Source organism: Muntiacus reevesi, chromosome 9, assembly GCF_963930625.1.
Source record: "Muntiacus reevesi chromosome 9, mMunRee1.1, whole genome shotgun sequence".
Taxonomy (NCBI): domain Eukaryota; kingdom Metazoa; phylum Chordata; class Mammalia; order Artiodactyla; family Cervidae; genus Muntiacus; species Muntiacus reevesi.
In genome coordinates this window covers 63,783,889-63,810,888 of record NC_089257.1, presented here as the reverse complement: position 1 = coordinate 63,810,888, position 27,000 = coordinate 63,783,889, and the positions used below count along the sequence as shown (strand labels likewise).

At 49.8% G+C, this 27,000-nt stretch overlaps 1 protein-coding gene across 2 annotated transcripts; it reads right to left on the bottom strand.

Moving 5' to 3' along the window:
* Positions 1 to 883: 883 nt before the first annotated feature.
* Positions 884 to 23,216, bottom strand: BACE1 (beta-secretase 1). 2 transcript variants are annotated; one of them, XM_065946222.1, is made up of 9 exons: positions 22,472 to 23,216; positions 8,776 to 8,864; positions 7,184 to 7,421; positions 6,586 to 6,723; positions 5,755 to 5,889; positions 4,703 to 4,804; positions 4,217 to 4,366; positions 3,784 to 3,955; positions 884 to 3,147 (listed from the first exon to the last, which is right to left on the bottom strand). In XM_065946222.1, the coding sequence occupies exons 1-9, from the start codon at positions 22,730 to 22,732 to the stop codon at positions 2,906 to 2,908; spliced, it is 1,527 nt and encodes a 508-aa protein (XP_065802294.1). In that variant the 5' UTR covers positions 22,733 to 23,216; the 3' UTR covers positions 884 to 2,905. The 2 variants fall into 2 exon arrangements, with proteins under 2 accessions (XP_065802294.1, XP_065802295.1); XM_065946223.1 differs by having other exon boundaries at positions 7,184 to 7,400; positions 22,472 to 23,215.
* Between the last annotated feature and the right edge of the window lie 3,784 nt (positions 23,217 to 27,000).

Here is a 27,000-nt window from a genome sequence, read left to right as displayed (position 1 = left end):
GAACATACTCTTTCTCCTCTCTTGTCTCACTTGCCCAGGTCTACTGACTGGCATCAGTATAAGGAGCTGGATTTCCCGGGATCTCCTTGGCATCTTGTAGGGTGATTGAAATGGCCTGAACACTCCCCACTGTAGAGGTCAGATGACCCACTTTCTTTGGTTCATGACATATTAATGTCTCCCGTTTGGTAGCTATCATGAACAGGGAAGGTGGCAACGTGGAAGACCAGTTCCTTTGTTTTTTTCACTTGGGGGAGGGATTCATTTTTTATCTTGTAATCTTCAAATTTTATCTCCCCTCAACTTTGCAGCAGCCTTTGGGCCACTCGCTGTATGTTTCAATATCCCATGAAAATTTAGAAATTAGAAATGGGTATAAAGAGCATTCTGTTTCTTTTCCACAAATCCTTGACACCAAAGGAGTAAAGAGAAAAAAGGAGGGGGTGGGGGGCTTAACTGCTTCCTAGTGAAAGCCCCTGGAAAGCCAGCGCCACAGGGGGACAGTGTGGTGGAAGGTGTGCATGGCGCCGGGCCCCTTCACTCTCTGCTCTTTCTTGTTCAGGATCCATCCAAAAGCATCACTTGGGTTTTGGCCACCGTTGTTCTCCCTTTTCCCTCTGTCCCCTGGCCTGCATTGGTACAAGCCATACAGACCCATGGGGAAGGCCCCTGATGGAGTGAGTGGAGATGGCACAGTCATTTTTCTGGCATAGATTTAAAAATAGAAATATATCATACATATTTTTACAAGCAAAAAGCTGTGGTCAAGATTTTTTTTACACTTCAGAGTTCATGGTTTCAGGGTAAGAAAGGAAGAAACTGTGAAAAGAAAAATAAGTACAAGTTTTCTCTTTTAAAAGAAAAAAAAATCAGACAATGCGTCTTACTAATGAAGGGGTTGAGTTTTATGCCCTGGAAAGAGTTGGGGAAAGCCAGTTTTCCCCAACATGGGTCAAAAATTATAAAGCAGAACGTGGCATTTTCATTTCATAGAAGCAGTTCTGGAAGTTTATTTACACAGTAAGTTCGGAACCGGAAGTGGACAGTCTCCAATCTTCCTGTCAGTCTCTCTGGTCATGGGGTGTTCCCAGCCAGTCAGAGCAGCATCAAGTGCAGTGGGAATGAAGAGGACTCGGATAAAAACTGTGACTCAGTATTCTTGTTTTATTGGTTTATGGCTTGTGGGCAGCTGACTGAGGCCAGGATCTCCCGAGGCCCTCCTTGTGTTTCCCTCTGCCTCTTCTGCAGGTATTTCCACTCTCTGCAGGTCCCACACCTGGAAGCAGTGTTGACCGGATAGGAATAGGATCCAGTGGAACAGTCAGAGAAATCAGCTCTTTCCACTAACACTGATCTAGTCGACTGGCTTAGAACTGATAGGGAGGAATTGAACTTGGTCCCCACTGCCTAGCCCAAGAACCAGCCTGGGTGCCCAAGTCGTGTGAGGAGTGGGAAGGAAAGAGCAGGATGGGGCAAAGGATGGCCTCCATCAAGGGACTCTTGTGGTGAAGGGAATCAGAAAGCCTGGGGGCTGCCATTCTTTTTCCACGCAGCCTTGATCCTGAAGGTGATGCTGCTGGAGCCAGAAAGCCCTGCGTTCCTGACACTCTTGGCATAATACTAGTGCCACTGTGGGTTGCTTTAGCCAAATAAATGAGGGCACCCTTGAGAGGGTGAGAAGGCAATGAAGCTGCTCTGATTATGTCAAAATCTTATTACCACTTATAGCTGAATAGAAATCCAGGCAGGGGTACAGAGCATCAACTCTGTACCTGTTGAATGAATCTCCAGGATTCTGCTTTCAAGGACTAGAGAGGAGAGAACTCCTATCTGCTCTTAGCACCTTAGCTGCGAAGCTCTGGAGGAATGGGGCTTGGGGGGTGAACAGGCAGCCAGGAAGACAAAGTGCAGCCCTATTGTATTTGCTCTCTTCCGGCTGATTTCCCACAGGGCATCTGGGACTCCTGGGGTTGAGGATTTTTCAGTGCTGCCTATCACATGTAGACTAGAGGGTTCAGGTAGGGACAAGGAATTAATAAGGTAGAAACTCATTTGTCAGATGGAACTTTTTAGTGGACACTTTTCCTTTAAGAGAGCTAAAAAGAGCTTTTTGGCTTGAGAAGCTCTTTTTCCCATCGCACTTTTGGTCAGGCTGCAACCACAGAAAAGAAGACACTGGGAAGCAACACCCATCTTAGAAGGCGGGTTCTGTCTTGGAGATGCTGTCTAAAACTGGGACTGGCAAGCAGTCACTTTCTAACCTTGCCTAGCATTGATCCCAGCTGTTCTCTGTCTTTGCACTCCCTCTCTTTCTCCTCATCCAGCCATCCCCATTTGTACAAATTATTTGTACAAATTGTGTTTTAATTATTTTTTAATTCAAGAGGCAGTCTTTGCACCAAGGTTAGGTTTGTCTATACAGTCCCTATCTCTAAAACAAATAGCAAACTGTGCATCCATCCACTCCCGCTGACTGGCCAGCAGGGAAACAAGATTGGCCCTTGCTCTGCCAGGGTACTGCAGAGATACCTGTGGGGGGTCAACTTACTTCCAGAAGTAAGAAAAGGAGAGTACTTTGGGTTGGAGACTCTATAAAGGGATGGTGGTCAAAGGTTCAGGGCTGAAGTTTCAAGCAGCAGGATTTCCCAACTCAAGTTTGAGGTGACCAAGAGGATTCCCGCTGGCAGAGTACTTCTTTCTTCCCTGTCCTGGTTCCTACAGGTGCAGTCCCTGCAACCCACCTTGCCAGCGTTTCCTTCTTCTCTGTCAAGAGAGAGGCATTTGTGGGTGGGCGAGGCTCTTGAGGTGCCCTGGCCACAGGTACCGTCCGTGTCTCCTCCTTGTGACGAAAGTGAACCACCAGATGTGGTTTGGGGGTATCTCTCTCTCCTGCCTGCAGGCCTCCTCACTTCAGCAGGGAGATGTCATCAGCAAAGTCGTCGTGCTGATGGCGCAGGCAGCGGAGGCAGCGCCACTGGCACACCATCAGGCAGAGGGGCAGCATGAAGAGAGCACAGATGGCGGCCATGACGTAGGCTATGGTCATGAGGGTCGACTCATCCGTCTGTGGGATGTTGTAGCCACAGTCTTCCATGTCGGGGGTGACGAAAGGGCCTTCCACCGCCGCTGTCCTGAACTCATCGTGCACTGGGGAAAGGGCGTATGTGAGTCACAGAGCAGCTAGGATTACACAGCAAAATGAGCTTCCTGGGACAGGCCTTGCAACCAGCCCTCGAGGAGGCTGTAGAATCTCCTTTCTGGGTGATACTTAGGCGCAGGACAGCCAGCCATTGCTAGTGGAGGCCCGGCTCTCCCTTCTCCAGGTCATTGGGGGCAGCAACCCTTTCCTGTCTACCTGTCCAATAGGAATGATACCTCAAATCCAGTCATTCTAAGTTGGCCAAAAGGCCAGCCCCATGTATACCTAGTAAACTCGTGCTCCTGCTGAAATTCAGTGGCAAGCCCCTGCTAGTCGTGTTCAACTCTGGCATATGGCAGCTGACAGGGTCACCACTGGCCCAGCCTGCTGCCTGTGGATCTAGAGGTTTCCAGGGTGCCAAAGCAAGTGTTACTGCTCCGAGTCTCCAACAGAGGTTGCCAGTCCAGGCAGGGGTCACCATGCCAAGCGACCACAAGGGAAGCACAAGCACTGACACTAGCTTTTACACAATGTGTGGACTCTGACTTGAGGTACCTCCCTCCCAGACTGACAGGGGTCTGGTGCCCTCACCGCTGGACAGGGAGAATAGACTGACCCCACACCCTTATCCCTGGTGCTCTCACCATGGCAAGCACTGACAGCAAAGCCAATTCGTTTCCGGGCCCGATCAAAGACAACGTAGAAGCCCTCCATGATGACCGCGCCCATGACAGTGCCGGTGGATGACTGTGAAATGGCGAACTTGTAACAGTCGTCTTGGGAGGTGGCCACATCTTCCACTGGCCGCAGGTATTGCTAAGGATAAGCAGTCACAGAGTAAGAGTTCGTATTTTCCTCTCTTCCACCCCATCTCTGCCTTCTTGGTGTTGACGCCCTTAGGCTGTGTTTTCCTTTGCCAGCCCTGAGCTCCACAGGTTTGGTTTCCCCAGATCCCTTTCCCACTGGGCCCTCATCTGTTCTGTCTTCCAAGTTCCAGGAAGCCAGGCCTGCTCACCATCTCTTAGTATACACTTTGTTCTTGTCCTGGGATCCCACTGATTGAGGCTAGGGACATACCTGTGGAAGGATGGTGATGCGGAAGGACTGGTTGGTGACCTCACCCATTAGGTAGAGTGAGATGACTGGGAAAATGTTCCACGGGGTGGTGCCTGCTTGCCAGCACACCAGCTGCTCCCCTAGCCAGAAACCATCTGGGAACTTCTCCGTCTGTGTTGGCAAGAAAGGGATAACAATGAGACCACTTCGCCCCTCCTATTTTCAGATCACACTTACTGGGCCCTGTACGTGCTTTTCTGTGAAATATCTAAACCGAGGGATGCTAAGCCAAAACCCAAGGACTAGAGGAAGAGAGCAAGAGTGAAGGCTAAAACTGACCAGGGAGACTGTGTGCCAACAGACTGAGGCCCATAGCAGAGAACCCCTTTTAAGTGATCTAAGTAGAGGGGTCTGAGCGTAGGCATCTTGGCTCTTGTGGAGGACTGTGCCCTTGTGACTTCCCATGACAGTGTCATCTCTTGTATCCCTGTCCTTAGTCCCACTAACCGAGGAGGCTGCCTTGATGGATTTGACAGCGGCTTCGAACACTTTCTTGGGTAAACGAAGGTTGGTGGTGCCACTGTCCACGATGCTCTTGTCATAGTTGTACTGAGAGGAGAAGAGAGGTTAGCACATCAGAAGGCTTTGTGATGCCAGGTGTTGGCCAGAATCGGAGGGGTGAGTCTGACTGCTGGGGGTCCTTCCTGGGTTGGCATCCTGGCTTTGCCACTTCTTTGGTGGATCTCTTTGGGCAAGTTACTGAACATCTGTGCCTCAGTTTCCTCATCTGTAACATGAGGAGAGTAATAGTACCTACCTCAAAGAGTTATTATAAGCATTAAATAAATTAATATATTTGAAGTGCTGAGAATTGTGCCCAGCACATAGGAAGCAGTCAGTAAACGTTAACTCGTATTTTCTTGGATGGGTAGACATTCTCCAAATCTTGAAAATAAAAAAAAATCTTGTATAATACTTTTAACTTTTCATAATACATTTGTATCTGTTCTAACTTAACGTACATTAAGAATCTAGGTAAGGAATGCCCAAATAGTTCAACTGCTGAGTCCTGCCCTGTGTCAAGCACTGGGATAAACACTTTATTCATTTTCTCTGTTTTCACCACAATCTTTGGAAAAGCTGTTTTTACTTCCATTTTGCAGATAAGAAAACTGAAACACAGAATAGTAACTTGCCTGAGGGCATGTAGCTAGAACAGAGCTAGAAACCAAGGCTCTCTGACTCTGAAGCCAGAACCTTCTACCACATCCTGTAACTCTGCCTCTTGGATGACTTGCCCAGGGCCACAGAGCAAGACGTGCTTTTTCCTTACCAGACATTAAGCCACGTGGGCCCTGGGGAAGGGCACCGCCAGTGCCTAGCCCCAAACCTCTGGCCCTGCTGTGACCGTTAGGCTCCTGGCAGTCCCGCGCTCAGCCCCCAGCCCTCCTGCAGGTCCTGCCCCTCTACGGCACCATCCCAGCCTCATAACTCAGGGTCCGGCCTCAGGCTCTGTTCCTCCCCCTTACCTCTCCCTGCTTCCCCCTGGGTTTTGTTACCTCCTTGCAGTCCATTTTCAGATCCTGTCCATTGATCTCCACCCGGACAATGATCACCTCATAATACCACTCCCGCCTGATGGGAGTGTACCAGAGGCTGCCCGTGTACAGTGAGTGGTCGATACCCCCAATGATCTAGGGGAAAAAAAGGCAGTACCCGTGAGCCGACACAGAAGGACAGCAAGTCACCCAGAGTGCCAGCAGTAGGAGCGGCCGTTTCGGGGTTGGGGGGAGCGGCGGGGCAAAGCCCTCTGCACATCCACTTTCTCATTTTCCTGCATCTAATCAGACCCCGTCCTAAAGCGATCAATACTTTTTCAGTGTATCAAGGATGTGTTCAGGGGAGGAGGCTTTCCAGGATTTTTAATTACTTGTTTCAGAATCACACAACCCTTGATATAAAGTTATTTAAACCTAAACTGGCACAATAAATGTGGAGTGAATGATAACTTGCTTCTATTACAAGTTTTATTTTCTCTGCTTGTTGGAGATAGAGAATCATTCACCAGTTGTCCTAATTAATTAATAAATAGATTTTTAAACTCCTTACATCTCTGCCTTCTGATCATCAGACTGAATCGTCTTGATTTGAGAGGCCTTATTTCCACTTCCTTTGAAATTTTCCTAATCCTCTTTCCTCCTTTCCAAGTTTACCATAGGTGCCTCAAATCCTTTCTGGAATAATGCAGAGAAGACAAGGGTGGAAGAAGAAAAGTGGAGGTGGGGACTATACAGAGGTTTCTCTTGATTCTCAGTAATGGAGCCCAAGGCTGTGGTGGAGCCTCAGAGGGTGGGAAGCAGGGGGACTCCTCTCTCCTAGGACCTACTCACCATACTCCCTCCAACTGAGGCCAGCGCTTCCGACTGGTTGAGGGGGAAGCCAGCGCCGCAGAGCTGCAGGGAGAAGAGATTGGGCACGTGGGTCTGCTTCACCAGGGAGTCAAAGAACGGCTCCAGGGAGTCATCGGGCTGTGGCAGAAAGAGACAAGGAGTGAGTCCTGGCTCAGAGGGCCCCAGTGGAAAGAGGAACAGGGTGGGGGAGCAAAAGCAAAACTTGGGAGGATGTTCCTGGGGAAAGACCATCTTAAGGTACTGAGATTTGGTGGTGAGAGGGACAGCAAGACATACTGGCAGTGCACACAGAAAATATCTACAGGATCATTGATTCCCATCGGCTTAACCTGTCTGAGTTATGGGGGCCTCTTAGTCTTAAAGATCTGAGAGTCAATAGAAAAAACAGCCTGTTCCTCTACCTGTCAGCATAGTTCAGCCCCCTGTATGGATGAAATTCAGACTGCCACCCTGTCCATTTGTCAAGCAATTCTTTAAGCTGATTTGTTTCCCTCCCTTATTCAGTTCCCTCCCACCCCTCCTCTCCTCCAACTCCATCCCTGTGCAGCATGCAGACAGAGTGCCTTGTTCCTCTCACCCGGGCGATCTCCGCGTAGGCTAGCCCCAGGATGCCCTCCCAGTTGGAGCCATTGATGAAGAACTTGTCTGATTCCGTGATGGCAGCAATGTTGGCACGCACGGTGACATTGGGGCCGTGGGGGATGCTCACCAGGTCGGTGCCCAGCTCCCCCTCCCACTTGCCCTGGGTGTAGGGCACATATACGCCCTTCCGGAGGTCCCGGTACGTGCTGGACCTGTGCAAAGGAGGCAGAGATCTGTGGGTGCATAACCACAACCAGTACAGGGATCCGGCATCCTACCTACTCCCTGGTGCCTAATCTCATCCCAGGTATCTCCACCCTGCTGTCATTCTGCTCCACAGAGCATCCGTAGATGATTCACTCAGAACATAATGTCAAGTGACCTTGCTTGGGTCTCACTGTCCTGTGTCCACAGCTCATATTCCTATATCTGGAGCTCAGGCCCTGCCAGAACAAGCCTAGGCTTTGTGTATTGTGCCTGCTGCTGCAGAAGGGACAGCTAGCAAGCATCTCCCACCTCTCACCCCCCGACCTTATCTCGCTCCTAAAGAAAAGGCGCCGTTGATTCTTGCTGCCTTGGGACCTGGTGGTACCATCTGAGTGGTAGAGAAAGTACCAGGCAGGGTGAGGGTGAAGTCTCTTCAGCAAGTTCGTCCAAGGACAGGGTTTGCACAGGCACCTCAGCAGGGTGGGTAGGCAAGGCACAGCCCTTGTAGGAAACATGCTCATCACCATGTGTCTCCCCGCCTGTGTGGGATCACACCAACCGGGGCTGGTGTGTGAGTGATGGGGCAGCGAGGGGACACATTCGGAATGAAGGCTCTTTCCCTCATCCTGACCACGCCCCCTTCCCTGACTGCTTTCTTGAGGTTGGAAAGTTAAAGGGGAGGGCCCTGAGGAGGCAGCGTTGGCATCTGCCTACAAGTCCAGGGATGGGATGTCAGCCTCCGCTCACATGTTTTCACACACAGATACACCTCTTCCTGCTCTTCTGTTAAAGGGGCTCCCAGGTCACCCTTCACTGCCCCTCATACCTTAAAAGCCCACTTCTACTGTCACTCCCACACGTTAGTCAAGTCCAGCTGCAACTCTGGGGATGCACAGGGAAGCATTTAGCTTTCAGTCCCTGATAACCAGGTCAGGCAGTGGGATTGTGGAAGGCTTGTCCTTCGCTTCCTTGCACTGTGCCAGGTGAGGACACAGCAAAGGGAGCTGTCGCTGCAGCGTGCTCAGCCTCGACTTAGATGGGTGTCAGAAAACAAGAGCCACTGAGGTCTGTGGGATGGAGCCCCTGTGCCTTGCAGTTAAGGCAGAGAGACAGGGGACCCCGAGATTGTACTGTTGAGTTTTGGGGCTGCTCTCCTCCCTCCCTCCCCCAGGAAGTTGCCCTGTCTCAGAACTGAAGCGTGTCCTGGCCGTCCCTTACCTTCCCCTTCCACCCAGCCTTTCTACTCCCCCTCTCCCTCCTGTCACTGGGTCACTGTCTGGGGAGCTGGTCCTTCTCCCTGCAGCTCCTCCCTGCCCAGACGCTCCTTGGCCCCGGGTCTTTGGGAAAGGGCCCTCCCCGCTTGCTCTCCCTGGTACTCACAGCTGCCTCTGGTAGTAGCGGTGCAGGAAAGGGTGGGGGGCGGCCCCTACTGCAAAGTTACTGCTGCCTGTGTCCACCAGGATGTTGAGCTGTCAGAGAGAAGGGAAAGAAAGATGTTAGGACAGGAGGCCTGGACTCACTCCCTTCGTTGCTCTGTCCTGTACTCGCCTCCCACCCCGGCCACGTGGTCTCCCTTTGGAGTGTCCAGGGTGAAGCTCCCAGATGCAGGACTGGACAGACTGGCCCCTGTTAGTACCAGGACCACAGACACAGAGGCATCCTGTGATAGCCTCCGCACGGCCTCAGAAGTCTTGTGTCTGAGAACTGGAATGTTTTCTGTGTTATCAGAGCCACGGCGCTGGCGCGTGCGTGTTTCCATCCCTGTTTCTGCTATCAGATGCCCTTCCTCACCCTGGGTTTTGGCCCAGCCTATCTGCAGAGCTCGCCCCTTCCCCTCACCTCTGGTTCTAGGGGGCACGTCACCAGCAGGCAGCCTGGCTCATCCCCCTCCTGGCTCAGAGACCAGCTATTCTCGGAGCTGGGACTGGCCAGGGGCGCTGTGGGTACCAGGATGGCACAGGGAGACCACATGTTTCTGACCCTGCCTGCCAGAATGGAGCTCCTCACGAAGGACTCCCCTCTGTCTCAGAGGTGATCCAGACGTAGGAGTCCCACTGTCAGAGGTAGTGGGGAGCCAGGAGCCCCGTATGAAGCCCTGGTGTTGGCTCAGTGAAGACAGACAGCTGTCATCCTGCTATTGCTCGCTGTGCGGCTCCTTTTTCTCTTCTACCTCGTCCTTCTTCCTCCTGAGGTGGCCCGACCCCTCCTCAGGCGGTCAGCCATTTTTTGATGCCTCCTCCATCCTCACAGGCAAAAAGGAAAGGCCCTGGTCCTCAGGAGCACAGTGATCTGTCAAGTGAATCCTCTCTTGCCGACTTACTGTGTCCTTCACCTCAGCTTCTCCCCTGACCTTGGGGCCCTCCATTTCTGTATCGCTTCTCCTCAGTGCAGTGAAGTCAGTTGACCTTGGCTGTGGTGCAGGCTCTAACCTTGTCACCCTGGGCAGGTCACTGTGTTTCCCCCACCATCTGGTTCTTTGACTCCTTCCTGCTCTCAGTGGTCCTCTGGGGCTCTGCTGACTACACCTCCCCCAGCGCCCACTTGCCCAGCCCTCGGACCCCACCTCCTCCCCCATTCCCAGCCCCCACTCCTGGCCCGGCTCCCCTTTCTTCCCCAGCCCCTTCCTCTCCCCTTGTCCCTCTCTCTGGTCTCTTAGCAGCCACCAGCCCCAGATGCTGCACTTTCAGAGAGAATCAATAAAGCGGGAGGCACAGCAGTTCAGATTTCAATCAACCAGGTTAATGATTAAAAAGGCTGCTTCATCCACCCACTCCTCAGGATGCCCTCCCCCACCTGCCAGGACTCTGGTCCCCACCCCAGGGGCTGGCCTCAGGTTTACAGGGATCCCTGTTACCACTGGACCCCAAAGAAAGAGGGTCTCCTCCACACGCTGGTGCCCGTGGCTGGGCGGGGGGTTGGGGTGAGTATGGGCACCTGGCCGGCCCTAGGGGAATCCGACCACCCTTGACCCTGGAATGGCAGCCTTATCTGGGGGCTTCAGGCCTCCCCACTCCTCCTCTCTGTCCTGTAGGGAGAAGAGCCCTCTCTGCAGGTCCCTCCTTTTCTAGCCCGGAGCCGCCCCCACCCCCACCCCGTCTCTCCTGGTGCCCTTTCAGTCCCAGCCTTTCTCCTACCTGAGGAAGGTCTCCCTGCTCTGCCCAGGGAGGCAAGACCCCCTCCACTACTTCCCCATCCCTCTAACAACCCCCCACACCAGGAATTCAGGCTCCTGCTGCTCTCTCTGCCTCTCCCGCTGTTCTCTCTGCCTCCCCCTCTGCACCCTCCACAAAAAAAGGGGAAACCAAAATAAACAGTTGCCATTTCCTCCCGAGCAAATATCCTTCTGCCAGTTTGCCCTTTGCACTGTGATCCTGCTTCTGAGAGAAGTGATTTTGGTCCGGTCCTTCCCACATCTCTATCATGAGTCCCCTGGGGAGCCTGAAAGGGGAGGGTTTACATGCAGCCAGATCTTAGCTGATGCCCTCCCCTTTTATTTCACCAAATGGGGGCCTCCAGATGGACCCCCCCCATCCCCCACGACTATCATTCCCACCTGTCCTTGCTGTGCCGTGTCCTACCTCTCAGTGGACCCTCCTCCTAGCTCAGGAGGATTTGACTCTCATGCCACCCCACCCCCACCCCCAAATCGTCGATTCTTCCTATTGGCATTTATAAATGCTTGTCCCTTCATTAAAAAAAAAAAACTTTACTCTCACACCCGCCTCCAGTCACCCTCTCTCTCCTCTCCCTTCACAACCAAAGTTATCGGACAAGCTGTCTTTCATTTCTCCACCTCCTACTCATTCTGCAGCCCATCCTCAAACTGAGTCTCGCCTCTATCCCTTCCTCCGCTCTAGCACAGCCCTTACTACGGTTACCAAGGATTTCACGTCACCAAATAACAAAAGACTGTTTTCAAATCAATCGTCATCTCACTTGACTTCTCCAGAACATTCAATGCTGCTGACCCCTCCCTTCTTAATAGTTATTTTTTATTTGACTGTGCCAGTCTTGGTTGCGGCATGTGGGATCTAGTTCCCCAAATGGGGATCGAGCCTGGGCCCCCTGCATTGGGAGATTGGAGCCTTAGCCACTGGACCACCAGAGAAGGACCCCTCCCCCCTGGAAACACTCATCCCTGTCACCCTGTTGCATACTTTCCTCCCACCTCTCTGATGGATCTTCTGTCTACTCTGCAGGCTCACTTCAAGACTTGGGCTTGGTCCGCTTCCTCTTCCACTCTGCTCTGTCCCCAGGCCATCTCGCCCATGGCAGCAGCTGCAATTACCATCTATATCCCTCTGACTCCTGAACTTACAGCTCTAGGTTCTTCCTCTTTGTTGAACTGCCTCAAAGACACCTCAAATTTAGCATGGCCAGAGTTGACCTTACCTGGTCCTGCCCATCTGTCTTTTCTCCAAAGTTTGCTCTGTTAGTCACCATCCATCTGTTCCGTAAGTCAGCAACTTCAGAGACATCCTAACACCTTCCTCTTCACATCTCTATCCAAGGCATCAACGAGTCCTGTCCAGTTAAACTTAAAGGCCTCTGAAAGTATTCTCTTCTTGCCAACTCTTTTTGCCACCCCTGGCAGAGCTCTCATCATCTCATCCTAGAATATTACAATAGCTTCTCAACTGGTCTTGGTATATCCACCCCTGATCTCGCCAACTTGTTTCTGTACTGTGGCTAGATGTTCTTTCCAGAGTGTAGATGTGACCAAGTCAACCCGCCCCCCTCGCCATGTTTTCCTTTTGCTATTATAATAAAGATTTAAAGCTTTAATGTTTCACATAGAGCCGTTCATGGTCCAACCCTGCCTACTTGTAGCCAGCCTAGCTTGTCCCATACTTCCCCAAGTCCTCTGCCCACCAGTCACACTGGCCTCATTTCAGGTCCTCCAATCAGTCATGGTCCCTCCCCAAAGATGGTTGCATGGGTCATTCACTCTACGTAGACCATCCTCCTTTCCACTTGTAGTTCTGTCTACTCATCATCCTTCAGTCTGAGTTCAGAAAGGACTTCCTCAGGGAGAAAGACCAGGTCATATTCTCTTGTGAAGACGCTTCCATAGGACTTGCCACTGAATCTCACCTTTCCTTGTATCTAATTTTTTTTTTTTTTTTAATGTCCATTGTGTCCCCAGTGGATACCACAGTGCTTGGCAATACGTATATCTTATTTATTTATTGGCTGTGCTGGGTCTTAGTTGTGGCATGCGGGATCTAGTTCCCTGACCAAGGATCAAACCCAGGTCTCCTGCATTGGGAGTGCAGAGTCAGCCACTGAACCACCAGGGGAATTCTCATAAGTATTCCTTGAATTAATGAATGGTTAGAGGAAAAAAGGAAAAGAGCTAATCTACCCTATTTTCAGGGTAAGGGAGGGATCTCTCAGTGGCTCCTGAACTGTGGGTGTTTTTAGATTATAGATGTGGCTTTAGCTCAGACCTGCCTTCCTCTCACCAGGTCCACTGGTTTGACCAGCAGCCTGGAGTCCTTGAATCATCTTAACGTCTTTCTCATCCCTTGGAGCCAGGTCAACTCAGAAGTCTCTGTAGCTCTGGCCTTGAGATGCCCAGAGGGCTGCAGCGTGGGGTCAGGACTAGGTCAATGCCAATCACTTAACAAACAAGCATGTCCCTGGGGGCCTTTGAGGGCTGGTAGCTTCACAGGGAAGTGCTAACAAGCCCCACAGGGACCAGCACACCTGCCCACTCTTCTCTACTGGCAAGACTCCCCTAGAGGGGTTTGCAGCAGTAGGTCTTGGATGATGAGACAGGCACGCAGCCGGTGAGTTCAGGGTAAACTCCTTGTCCCCCAAATCCCACCTGTCTTGGCCCCTGCTCTCACTAGCAGATGGGAGTTGCTTCCATTCTTCTGGATGGAAAGAACTTTCAGGAGTCATCTGTCTATTTGCCTGGACAGAAGGGAGCTTGTTCTCATTCTGAGAGTTCTCCAGTTATTAGGAGTTATTGTTTTGGCCAAACAAACACAACTTTTCTTGGCAGCCTGTGTTAGGGTCTTACCACTTTTGCATACCCCTGAGAGGGGGCTGTAACTCTGATTCTTTCTGCCAAAGGAAAGTCTGTTTCCTTCTATGTCGGCCTCAGTTTATGGGGAAGAGCTCTTATATTCTCATATCACAAGCTTCTTGGTTGAGATATAGGAGCCTTTCTTCCATTTCACAAAGGAGAAAACTGAGATCAAGGGTAAGTAAGGATTTGACCCCTGTTGCACACAAGCCTTCCCAGGTGTCACTACGTGGTGAAGAGCCCACCTGCCAATGCAGGAGACATAAGGGACATGGGTTCAATCCCTGCAACAGGAAGTTCCCCTGGAGGAGGGCATGACAATCCACTCCAGTATTCTTCTGTGGAGACTCTTGTCTGGAGAATCCCATGGACAGAGGAGTCTGGTGGGCTACAGTCTATAGGGTTGCACAGTCAGACATGACTGAAGTGACTGACCACACACACAAGCCACAAAGCTTGGTTCTGCCCATCCGTGAAAGTCTGCTCTTTTGTCTCCTTGACATTCCTATCTCTCTCATTTGGAAAGGAAAGGCAGATTGTTTCACTAGTGAATCACACCCGCTGTGTCCATGCCCTTGTGTGATCCCCTGTAACTTTGATGCCAGACTTGGCCACGTTACTTGATTTGACCAGTGGGACATCAACAAAGGAGGAAAGCAGAGGTATAAGTGTGTGTGCACTGGGTGGGGAGGGCACTGGCCTCCTGGGGTGTGGCCCTGAAATTGTGTGTGAGGAGGCTCTGTCTTGCCTCCTTGAAGTTGAAAGACTTCATGGAGAAGGAGGTCCAGCCGACCCAGCTTCACCTGACCCCCAAATAACCCACCAGCCACATGAGGAGCCCAGGTAAGCCCTTCCAGAGAACCACAACCAACCCACAGAATCCTGAGAGACGATGATTCTTGTTTTACTTTGTTACACTGCATCAGATAACTGATAAAGAAAAAAACTTCCTGAATTAAATCCTGAGATCCTGGACTTCGGGGGCACCTAACCACTCATAGGTCAACTCCAAATACCATCTCTTGTCTCTTTCCCCCACTCTCATCATGCTTCTCAAGTTTCACAGTAGCACAACCATCCGTCACCTGTCCCTTTGCCTGAAATGTTCTCTCCCTGTTTTGTCAAACTTCTGCTCAACTTCCAAGTCACCATTTAAACGTCCTTTTCCCCAAAGGTCTTGCCCTGACGCCCCAGCCCAGCCTGGACTCTCACAGGTCCTCAAGAACACTTGTGCCGCTTCGTCTACCCCCTCATCCAACTTGAAACCATTCATTCAATGTCTGTGTGTCCCACACATGGCAAGCTCCACAAGGGCAGGGAGCACATTTCTGAGCTTATTATCTAGTTCTTATCTAGCCCTCAGTAGGTGCTCTGTAACGATTTTTCTTAAACTGTAATTGTAACCATAGTTGCCTCATTTGCTGCAGGTTTCTGTAACTGTAGATTCTTGCTCTTAGTTCTCAGCCCTAGGGTTCTTTCAGGGGTGAGTTCCAGTCGGAAACGGTGTATGGTGATGATGACAGTGGATGCCCACCACTGAAACTGACAGAGTAGACACCCAGGTTCTTAGAGCAATTGGAGTGACTTCAGGACTTGCTGGTCCCAGAGGCTTCTGAGTCAGCTTCACCTGCTTCCCTAAGTGGATATCCCCAGACCTGAGTTTGCCCACGGCTGAGAGAGAGAGGCAAGGAAGGGCACAAGGAGCAAGTCAGCAGCTGGGCATGGCAGAGGGCCAGCGCAGCACACAGCTCCTGCCTCAAACTGAGTCCGGCAATTTTGTCCCATCCAGGCGCTTCCCACCTTGACCAAGTCAGCTGACCCTTTAGAAATGGACTCCTTTTCCAGACATCCTCTGCTTCCACTTCGGTCTCCAGGCTGAAGCTGGCAATCGATACCTGGGAGTAAGCAGACTCCTTGGTCCTGGGCTGTTTTTTCTTTTTTTTCAAAGGAATCCCAAGGAGGCCAGGTCACCCCAAACCCTATCAAGGGTACCCTTCCCACTTTAGACAGGCTGCTCCGTTTCCCCCAGGCTCAAACCCAGCTCAACTAATATTTATCAGTGCTTCCTATTCAAATGCAATGATAGATGTAAATGGTCAAAAAAATATACATGCCTACTATTCTGAAACAACAGATCTAAGACAATGGTTTTCAATTTTTTTTTTTTAAGCAACAGAAGCTTTTTCCAATCTCATGCAGTATTACAATGTATCAAAGAGAAAAAAGCAGAAATGCTGTGCTTGAAAGAGAGGTTTTACTTCCCGTAACTCCATCCCCTCCTTGCCTCGAAGTGTCTCTTTAGCACCTTCAGTCTCCACGGAACCCACTTAGGAAGCCCTGCTCTGAGGGTACACAGCCACTGCTGCCTGCTTATTGTCAGAGGGTGTGTTCTTCCTGTTGTCTAACCTCATCCCATCCACAGCTTGCAGGGGCTGTAATCATCTCTGAGTCTGTCGGGTGAGAATGAAGCTGATCTCTGGCATTTACCCACTTTCCCCCATGGTGCCCAGTTGTGGTCCCTACATAGGTCTGTTTGCTTGAGCCATAAGGAGACACCAGGGTTCAGGCCTTGGGCTATCTGGGGAAAACTCCAAAGGTGCTGGAGTCGAACAATTGGTAGCGTTCACCCACCCTGAGAGGCCGACCGAGAAGTCCAGCCTGTATGTGGTGGGGTTACAGTGATCAGCAGACAGGGTAGCCACTGGGCCCTTCCTGCCAGGGGAAGCCCAGGGAAGTCTAGGACCAGGAACGTGGTCTGTTTCCAGAACTGCCCCCTGCCCAGGCCCCCAAGCCAGGTGGCTCCCAACAGAGAAGTTAGTTGTCAGGGAGGAAGCTTTCCTGCGGGATGTTTCTCTTCCTGGATTTTTAACCACAGTTTTCTGCTTAGCTCTTTACCAGAGATACCCAAGAAGGGCTCCTGACTGCCTACCTTAGTGAGAGGACACAGTCTTTCTCAGTGCCCCCCACTCCCAGCTCTGAACTCTTTCCTTCCAAACCTGGGGAGGTGAAGGAGGGGACAGGGGTGAAAAGACAGCCTGAGAGTCCTAGCAGAGTCTTATGTACAGCTGAAGCCTAAACCCCAATCTAGAAGTTGCCTCCCAGTACTGAGGCCAGCCCTGTCTGGGGTTGTTGGGCTTCAGGGTTGTCTAACTTAGAGGGTGGTTCTTTGAGTTCAAAGGTTTTCAACCTTTTAATTACCGAAACTCAATATGCAGGCCAATCAACCAAACCTGGAATTCCACTGTTTAAAAACAAAACTGACCTATGCTGGGAGACTTGGAGGCAGGTGGGACAGGGGAGGGGGCGCCTGGTGAGTGGAAAGGTGGAAGATCCAGAGTCTGCCTGCTTACCTGTCTTCTAACCTCTCCCTCTTCCTTGAGGTCCTGTTACAGAATCCCACAAATCACAGTTTGAAAATCATTCTAGGGAGGGGGTCAGGAAAACTACTTTATGTCTTCATGGTTTTTTGATTTTTAAAAAAAATATTTATTTGTCTGCACTGGGTCTTAGTTGCAGCATGTGGGACCTAGTTCCTTCACCAGGGATCGAACCCTGGCGCCCTGCATTGGGAGCATAGAGTCTTAGCCACTGGACCACCAGGGAAGCCACTTCATGGGTTTTGAGATCCTGAATCTTTATAGTTTTATTTCTTTTAAAAAATATTTATTTGGCTATGCTGGTCTTTGCAACACTCGGGATCTTCAGTCTTCATTGCGGCATGTGGGACCTAGTTCCCTGACAGTGATCGAAAATGGGCCCCCTGCATTGGGAGCACGGAGTCTTAGTCACTGGACCATTAGGGAAGTCCCACTTGTAGTTTTCTATTTTTCTGATTACTTTTCTTTGCTCTGTTGACCTCTGTACCCAATATTCTTCCCCTAATCATTTCTCTGTTCTCTCTCCATTCTCTCAAAGAATAAGTCTGCTAATTTGACTTCCATAGCTATCTCTGCAGGTGATCCTCAAATCTTCCTGTCCAGTCCCAACTTCTCTCCTGGTATCCAGATCCCCATTCTCAGCTGAGGGCTTTCCCGATGGCTCAGATGGTAAAGATTCTGCCTGTAGTTCAGGAGACCTGGGTTCAATCCCTCAGTTGGAAAGACCCCCTGGAGAAGGGAATGGCAACTCACTCCAGTATTCTTGCCTGGAGAATCCCATGGACAGAGGAGACTGGTGGGCTACAGTCCATGGAGTCACAAAGAGTCAGAAATGACTGAGTGACATTTTCACTTTGACTTTCATTCTCAGCTGGTTGCATCCACAAGAATTGTCCACTGGCATCTCAAAGTCAACCAACATGTCCCAGACTATAGAGTGCTGGAAAGAGCCAAGTATGTAGACTTGGAATCCAAAGATCAGGATTTGAATCCAGCTCTGTTCTTCCATAACTGCATAACTTGGAGCAAACCATTTAATCTCTCTGAGCCTCAGTTTCCTCTTCCCCAAAAGGGACATGCTAATACCTTGCCTGTGTAATGAAAGCAGAATAATAAACATGGAATTTTGGTAAACTGTACTGTGCTTTAAACGTGCTCAATTGCTCAGTCGTGTCTGACTCTCTTGCAACTTCATGGACTATAGCCTGCCAGGCTCCTCTGTTCATGGGATTTTCCAGACAAGCATACTGGAGTGGGTTGCCTCTTTCTCCTCAGGGGATCCTCCCTACCCAGGGATCGAACTGTGTCTCCCACATTTCCTGCATTACAAGCAGATTGTTTACTGCTAAGCCACCAGGGAAGCACATTGTGCTTTGAAAGCTTGTTCCTTTTGTTGTCTATCCTGACACAAACACAGTCAGAGAAGTTCAAAGGAAGTGGACCTCTCTTCCCTCTCCCCTACCAGGGGCACGGAACACCCTGTTGACCTGACAGGTGATGCCATCTCTCTGAAGACCTCTCCTCTTTCACATCTTCTTTCAGACCCATGTGTCCTAATTGAGATCCTCTTCTTAAACTCTAGACCATCCAAGTTATCCTCCAGCCTGGAACTGTTTTCCTGGAACCAAAATTCACTAGACCATCTCTCTGCTGCCTCTAGAATGAAGCCCAACCCCCAGTCAGCCTCACAGCATCCTTATCACAACTTTGCTCTGTTGACCTCTGTACCCAATATTCTTCCCCTAATCATTTCTCTGTTCTCTCTCCATTCTCTCAAAGAATAAGTCTGCTAATTTGACTTCCATAGCTATCTCTGCAGGTGATCCTCAAATCTTCCTGTCCAGTCCCAACTTCTCTCCTGGTATCCAGATCCCCATTCTCAGCTGAGGGCTTTCCCGATGGCTCAGATGGTAAAGATTCTGCCTGTAGTTCAGGAGACCTGGGTTCAATCCCTCAGTTGGAAAGACCCCCTGGAGGAGGGCATGACCACCCACTCCATATTCTTGCCTGGAGAATCCCATGGACAGAGGAGCCTGGCGAGTTGCAGTCCACAGGCTGCAAAGAGTTGGACACGACTGAAGCGACTTGGCACAGCACACACGCAAGGCTGAGAGGGAAGTCAAGGGTGAGACAGGGTCCAGTTTATTGACCAGCCAACTGGCCAGTTATTTTTCAGTCCCCATTTCTTCTGCTAGAATCTTCAAATGGTTAAGACCTTTTATATAATGCAGGAATTACTGGAAAGAACAAAACAATCTATATAGAGTTTATTTTAAAACTTTTATAAACTGTAACCATAAATACAAGGATATATTTGTATATCCGCACTCTTAAACCATCCCCTGCTGCCAACTTTCTCACAAATGGTCTTGTCATTTTCTAATTCATCCCAGATGGGAATCTTGAAATCGTCTTTGACACCTTCTTCCTCACCCTCACACCAGTGTTACCAAGTCTGGTCTATCTGCCTCACACCGTTCCTTGCAGCCTGGTCTCCCTCCCACTTCCCCTGCTTACAGCCTCACGCCATCCTTGTCACAGCCCTCCACACTTGGACCTTTGTGATAGGGCCTCCTGCTACCTGCATCCCTCAGTCCCATTCTTTCTAAAATTCAGATGTCTCTTTCTAAAAGATTGCTTCTTTTGTCATTCTGCTGCACAAATTCAATTTTCCCCTCACTTTAGCAGACCAAAGTCCGGCCTAGGTTTCTCACTGTCTCCTGAACAAACATGCATAAACCCAAACACACATAACTCATTCTCTCATTCACTGTGTCCTCAGTTGGTCTCAGGGGGAGATGGTGGGAAGAAGTGGATATACAAGTGAAGCACACAGTTCGGGGGGACCTTTCTTCACTGAAACGGCCTTGCCCCTCCTATCCATCCTTCAAGACCATGCACACAAATGCTCAAGCACATCTTCATGAGACCTTGCCTGATTTTTACCTCCTCCAGGACATCTATAGGGATTTCCCTGGTGGTTCAGTGGTTAGGACTCCACACTTCCACTGCAGTGGGCATGGGTTCAATCCCTGGTTGGGGAACTAACATCCCGCATGCCATATAATTCGGCTAAAGTAAATAAATAAAGTGAAGAAAAGAACCCCTCCCTCAAAAGAGTATAGATGGAAAAAATTTAAATAAAAAAACAAAAGCAAAAAACACCTACAGCATCCACTAGCTGTATTACAGATCAGTAATTTTCAAACCTGAGATACTGACTTAGGTATGGATGTGTGGTGCAAAGTTGCTTCAGTCATGTCTGACTTTTGTGACTCTATGGACCATAGCCCATCAGGCTTTGCCATCCATGGGATTCTCCAGGCAAGAATACTGGAGTGGGTTGCCATTTCCTCCTCCAGGAACTTAAATTTTCACTTCCACACTAAAGCTCTTTGAGGCAGAAAATATATTTCCTGTCTCTTTGTGGATCAGTCTCCCAAGCCCCGCAGTTAATTCCCTGGCACACAGACAGTGCACCCCAAGTTTCACTGGTACTTGTTCAGGGCACTGGGCCTTTCACATTCTCATTTGGTGCTTAAAAACCCCAGGGTCAGGAAAAAGGGCATCCTTCTCCCAGACTGCTGGAGGGAGAACTGAAGTCACCGAAGAGTGCAGACTGACTGACCTTGGCTTAGGAGCCGTAAGACAACCCAGAGTTGCCCCATCTGCCACGGGCTCCTTGGGCTGGTTTTGAACTTTAAGCCCACTTTCCCCTTCTCCTGGGAAGGAGGAGGAGGGAACTGACACATTGGGAAATTGCTCTGTGTCAGTTCCTGGGCTGGGGGGGGTGTACACTTTATCTCAAGGGTCCAAGGAAGTATGGTTAATAGGCCCCCCATTTACATGTTCTACATGTAAAATGTAGAGGCTCAGAACACTCAAGTTTTTATGCTTCCTTGCAGAACACAGAAGAGGTAGAAGTGGCCAGGCAAGTTAGAAGAAAGTGATTTCGCATTTACTGGAGGTGAAGTATGTGTCCAGGTGCATTGTCTTAGGTGCTTTCACCTACAAAGTCTCCGTTAATCCTATCACCTTGCAAAGGAGATCTCATATCACCCGTTTTAAAGACACAGCAAGAGGCTCCGAGAGGTTATATAATTTTCCCAAGGCCACACAGCTGGGAAAAGGAAAGGCTGTGGGTTGTGAAGCTGGCATTCTGGGTCTGTCTGACCCCAAAGCTCTTGTTGGTCCCACAGCCTGTCCTGTGTCCATGTCACAGGATCTATGCCCAATTTGCACGGCACATCTGTAGCAGAAACAGGAGTAGGAACCAGGTCCCACAGCTTCCTGTTCCCTCACAACACCTGGCCTCTGGTTGGCTCAGACTGCTAGAGGCCTGGATTCAGGCTCTGTCCTTTCACTGACTCAAGTCTGTTGATAGTGCACAGGCAAGAGGAGGGGTAAGTGGGGGAGCCCAGAGCCTTGGATCTGCTGGTGGGGGGCAGTGGGAGATAGGCCTGGGTGGCCTGGACCTTGGAAGGCTCACTTCCAACCAGTAATTGGGGAGTGGGGTGCGCTTCTCCCCCAGATTTGGCGTAAGTGCTGTTGAGAAGTCCAGGGAGTGTAGCGGTTCCCTCTGCCCATAGACACACTCCCACCTTCACAGACCCTCCCAAGGACAAGCCTCCCAGACACAGATCCAGGGGAGGGGGGTGCCTCAGAGATGTGCAGGCTCAGATTCAAGGTGACACTCACCAGCACACACTCAGCCATCCTGCTACCCGTGCCCAGGCTCCCCCACCGAGGAAGCAAATGCTCCTCGAGGTCAGCCACAGCATCCCTGCGGAGGGCTGCTCGTGGCCAACTCCTACCCGGGCAGAGGCGCAAAGGTTGCACCCTCCATGGCCACCTAGGAGGTGCCTTGGAGGACTGTCAGGAAGCATGGGGCATGGGGATCTGGCAGGCAGTGTTTTCTCCATCGCTGCAACCCCCAAGCATCTATCAGCTCATGGAAAGAGTCTCATGCTTAGAAGGGGGCTCTGGCTTCTTTTCTCTATGCAGTTTATGATCTGTCCTTTCCCCAGGCTCAGTTCAGTTCCCTCTGGCCAGTGCTCAGGGAGGCATCGGGTGGGGGAGGGGCTGGAGGGCAGGCTGCAAAGGGGTGGGGAGGAAGGAGGGACTGGGGAAGGCCACACTCAGCTCCCGGCTTCTGGCTAGAGTGGAGGTCACAAGAAACCTCGCTTCGCTGCCCTGCGGCCGCCCAGACAGAGGGAGAAAAGGGCTGATCCAACTCGTGCCAGGATCCCTTGGTCAGAACCCTAGATGCTGAGATTGAGCGACCAAGATCCAGAGCAAAGGGGTGGGGAGACTCAGGCATGGTGTGGGCTGACACCTGTTCACAGCCCCTATGGTTTGGACTCTTCCCCAGGTCAGGCCTCCCTCATCTACGTGTTTTTCTTGCCCCCAAATCCTTCCTGAGGGGCGTGTGTATAAGACTAGGAATGAGGGGAGGACAGTCAAAGTCTGTGAGGGGAAGGGAAGTGGGGAGTGGGGCTTTGGGGCTGACTGCTGCCACTATGATCCCAGAGGACATGTTTGGGAGGGGATCCCTCCAGCCCGCACCATGCAGCCCCTTTTAGCAGGAGCCCCCCGCATGCTGCACCCCCAGCCTCTCTTCCTCGGCTCATGAGGAGGGAGGGTAGGGCTGACCCGGCGACCTTACCGTCTGTGGGGGGCTGCCCACGGTCATCTCCACGTAGTAGCCCTGGCCGGACTTGCCCCTCAGGTTGTCCACCATCTCCACAAAGCTGCCCCTCCGGCCGGGCTCCTCGAACTCCTCGTCGGTCTCCCGGGGCAGCCGCAGCCCCAGGGGGGCGCCCCCCAGCCCACTTCGCAAGGGCAGCCGGATGCCGGGCTGGGAGCCGTGGGCAGGCAGCACCCCGGAGCCCATCCACAGAAGTAGCCAGGGCAGCGCTTGGGCCATGGTGGGCCCTGGCCTTGGGGCACTCTGGGCTCACTTTGGCCCACGTCCGTCCCTGGGGCCTGCCCCCAACTCTGGGTGCTAGAGGTGGCTTCTCAGGAGAGTGAGCAGGAAGGCATCAGGGCTCCAGAGCCTGCAGGCCCCTCGGTCGGCCCCTGGGCCAGGAGCTGGGGATCGGGCAGGAGAGATCCTCAGAGACAGGAGGGGAGGAGATGGCTCCGTAGCCCGGCTACATCTGGCTGGTGGTCCAGCCTCAGCGGTGGTCCGGGAGAGGCCGGCTCGGGCCCCCCGGGGGGCTGGGCGGGGCGGGCATGGCAGGTCCGAGGCTGCTTCCTTGGTCTTTCTGGCGGGGTGGCGGCAGGGGAAGGGTCAGGGGCTCCAGGCTCCTGCGGCTGCGTTTACTGTTCAGGCCACCATAATCCCAGCTCCCAGCTCCCAGCTCCCAGGCAGCCCGGGGAGGCGGAAAGACTTGTGGTGGTGGCTGTCAAAGCCAAAGGGTTTTCGCTTTTCCCTGGGATCGCTGGGAAGTGTAGTCCTCCCACGGCAGGCAGCCCGGCTTCCGGGGTTGGTGAGGGGTCTGGGATGCCCTCTGCCGAGCCGGAGTCCACCCTGCAGGACCCTGGCAGCGCGGGAAGGGCCGTGGAGATGGAGTGGTGGCTGACGTCTCTCATTCCTTTAGTCCTTCACTGGGCAATTCTGGAGCACCCACTGTATGCCGGGCACTCTGCCAGACCCTGGGGCCACAGAGAGAAATAAAATGCACATTCAGCACACAGAATGATGGGACTTTAAGGAGTAGGGGTTTGGGGGTGGGGAGGGTCCCTGGGAAGACTCACTGGGAGGAAGTGATATTTAATTTGAACCTTAAAGAATGGGTGGATTTTCTAAGAGCAGAGATTTGGATAGCAAGACTAAGGGATTTAGAAGCGTATTCTTAGCAGCCAAAGGAAAGATCAAGGTCAAAGGGGAAATGCAGAGAGTGTTCTGCTTTCACTGGAGCCTGCAAACTGCAGGCAGGTGAGAGCCACCTGGGGCTTCTCTCAGCTGAATCTTTTTGTGTCTTTGGTGCTCTACCCGCCCTCACTTCCACCCCCACTGAGGTGAATCTTCAAGCCACTACTGATTTCTGTGATGTCAGTGAGCTGAAGGTTATGGCCATGCTTAGCTCTAAAGTGTTACCATCCCAAGAAGTATCTTTATGTTAATTGGTAAGAGCTTAAAACAAAAAGCTTTAGTGCTAAAATAACTTAAAGGAGAAAAGTCATATGATTATATTAAAATGTTATCAAATGTGAAAGCTATTGTCAAAATTCAGAAGTCTTGATTAAAGCCAAAGAGAAACTTCTTAAACAAGATAATGGAAGAGCATGGAAATCATAACAGTAACAGGCTAAAGTGATTCCCCCTGGTGGCTCAGATGTAAAGAGTCTGCCTGGTGTGAGTGAGACCTGGGAAGATCTCCTGGAGAAGGAAATGGCAACCCACTCCAGTATTCTAGCTTGGAAAATCCCATGGATGGAGGAGCCTGACAGGCTACAGTCCATGGGGTGGCAAAGAGTTGGACGACTGAGTGACTTCACTTTAGGAAAGAGAAGATCATTATCACCACTCTTATCTCAGATTAGATCAGTCTAGCTAATTTGGTAAGATGAGAAAATGGAACAAATGTTAGAAAGCAAAGGATCATTATTTACAAATCACATAATATGGATAGAGAAATCCTAACCAATAAGGTGATTAGACACAGGTTAAACAAAAATCAATATACAAATATATATATATATGGGGGAACCTTGTATATAATAAAAATGACACTCATACTAAAGGGAAATGGATACATTTATTAATAACTGTTGTTGGGACAATTGGCTGCCTTTTGGGAGGAAAGAAAACTAAATCCCTATCTCATCTAAAAACAAACTGCAGATAGATCAAAGAGCTCAACATTAAAAAAACAAAACTACAGGGACTTCCCTGGTAATCCAGTGGTTAAGACTCCGCACTTCCACTACAGGGGCAATGGGTTTGATCCCTGGTCACACAATGTATTTGTCACACAATAAAGAGATGAAGGGTGAAAATGAAAGTCACTCAGTCGTGTCCATCTCTTTGTGACACCATGGACTGTAGGCCACCAGGCTCCTCTGTCCATGGAATTCTCCAGGCAAGAATACTGGAGCGGGTTGCCATTTCCTTCAGGGGACCTTCCCTGACTCAGGGATGGAACCCAGGTCTCTCGAATTGCAGGAAGACTCTTTACTGACTGAGCCACCAGAGAAATCACCTGGTAAGCAATCATAGGAGTATGGGTTTGAGCCCTGGTCACACAATGTATTTGTCACACAGTAAAGAGACGAATGATAAATGTCTATAATATACAAAGAGCTTCTATAAGTCTATAAAACCCCCAACAACCTGGGGAAAATGAACAAAGAATATGAACAGATATTTGATAGAAGAAATTCAGATGGCCACTAAACATACGAAAAAAAGTTCAACTTCATTAATAGTGAAAGCACACAAAATAATATTTAGATAACCACCATCATTTATTTATTTTTGCCTCTCACATTGGTAATATTTGATGTTGGTGAAGGTATTGGTTGGACTGTAAATTACTCCATTTTTAGAGAGAAATGTGGCAATGTTCGTAAAAACATAAAAAGTGTGAACTCTGAGCAGTGTCACTTCTAGGATCCTATCCAACAAAAATCCAACAGTATTTCAACATTATGTACAACATCAAAACTTTGGAAGCAAAAAAATGATTATCAATAGGGACATGAGACATTCAATCAATGGAATCTTATATAACCGTTATAAGGAGTGGAGTAACTTCTATGAGCTCACCCTCAAATGTTTATGACATGTTCAGTTGTTTGACATTGTAGAATAATATGTACCTTTGATCTCATTTCTGTAAAAATTAGAATGTATGCACATGTGCATATACAGTTTGCACATAAATTTACATCTGCATAGACATTAAAAAGTCTTCAGCAAAGGTGGGGACTGAAATGTCAACAGAGATTTCCTCTGTCTGAAGTGTGGGATTCTTTCCTTCCTTCTTTTGCTCATTCGTTCATTCAGCAAATTTGTTTAATGCCTACTACATGCTAAGCACTGTTTTAGGCACTGTGGACACAATAAATAAAATGGACAGAATCCCTATCCTAATGTAGCTTATGCATTCTAAGGTAGGAAGACAGACAATAAAGAAATAAAAATTATAGCATTTCAGATGGTGATATGCTCTTTGAAGATAAATAAAGCAGAGAAGGAAGATGGAAAGGCAGTTTGAAATTTTATTTTTTTAAAGGTTATTACTTTATTTATTGGCCCCACAGCATGCAGGATCTTACTTCCTTGACCAGGGATTGAACCCACACCCCCCACAGTGGAAGCATGGAGTCTTAACCATTGGATCACCAGGGAAGTCTCTAGTTTGTAATGCTATTTATTTCTTTAAAAAATTTTATTTATTTGGTGGCACCATCTTAGTTGCAACAGGCAGGATCTTTGGTAGGGGCATATGGGATCTAGTCCCCTGACAGGGGATTGAACCCAAGTCCCCTGCACTGGGAGGATGGAATTTTAGCCACTAGGCCACCAGGGAAGTCCCCCCAGTTTGCAACTTTAAGTAAGGTGGATCAAAAGTGTAGAGGAAACATTTCACATCTCTACATACTTTTTGGAAAAAAAAAAAAGGTGGGATTGAATGTTCTTCTTATTATAAAAATGGTTTTCTGTATATTACAATAAACAGTATGAAAAGAGAAGAAAAAGTTCTAACAGTGGGGTTTCTGACTTGGGAGTGTGGCATAACACTTGAGAATAATTTGTTTTTTTCTCCCCCATCTATTAAAAAAAAAATCACTCCTAAATGTTCATTCCTGACTGCAAAGGATAATCTACAATGTGTGAAATTCTGTTTTGCTTCCTCACTCACTGGATATAGTATAGTAAGTCCTCTACATGTGAACCTCCAAGTTGTGAACTTTCAAAGATGAGAATGTGAAGACCTGATGGAATTGGAGGCCAGGAGAAAAGATGAAGAGAGACAGGAGGAAGAAGAACCTAAAGAGATTCATGACACAGGAAATGGTAAGATAATTTTGTTTATTTGAGGGGGCACTTGGTTTTTGAGGCACCAGATCTAAATGTAGAATGGTACACAAAGTTTATAGCAGTCATTCAGAATGCAATCCGGTGCCACCATGTTATCTGTGATGAGAAAAAAAAAAAGAGCTACTACCCAGATGCTTGCTCCT

Bases quoted from the DNA above. Each gene is read 5' to 3' on its own strand.
- BACE1 (XM_065946222.1), bottom strand. From the start codon at position 22,732: ATGGCCCAAGCGCTGCCCTGGCTACTTCTGTGGATGGGCTCCGGGGTG. The intron at 7,422-8,775 runs GTGAGTACCAGG...ATGCACCCACAG, and splicing joins CGCTACTACCAGAGGCAGCT to ATCTCTGCCTCCTTTGCACA. The intron at 3,148-3,783 runs GTGAGAGCACCA...CCCTTTCCCCAG, and splicing joins TGCTGTCAGTGCTTGCCATG to TGCACGATGAGTTCAGGACA.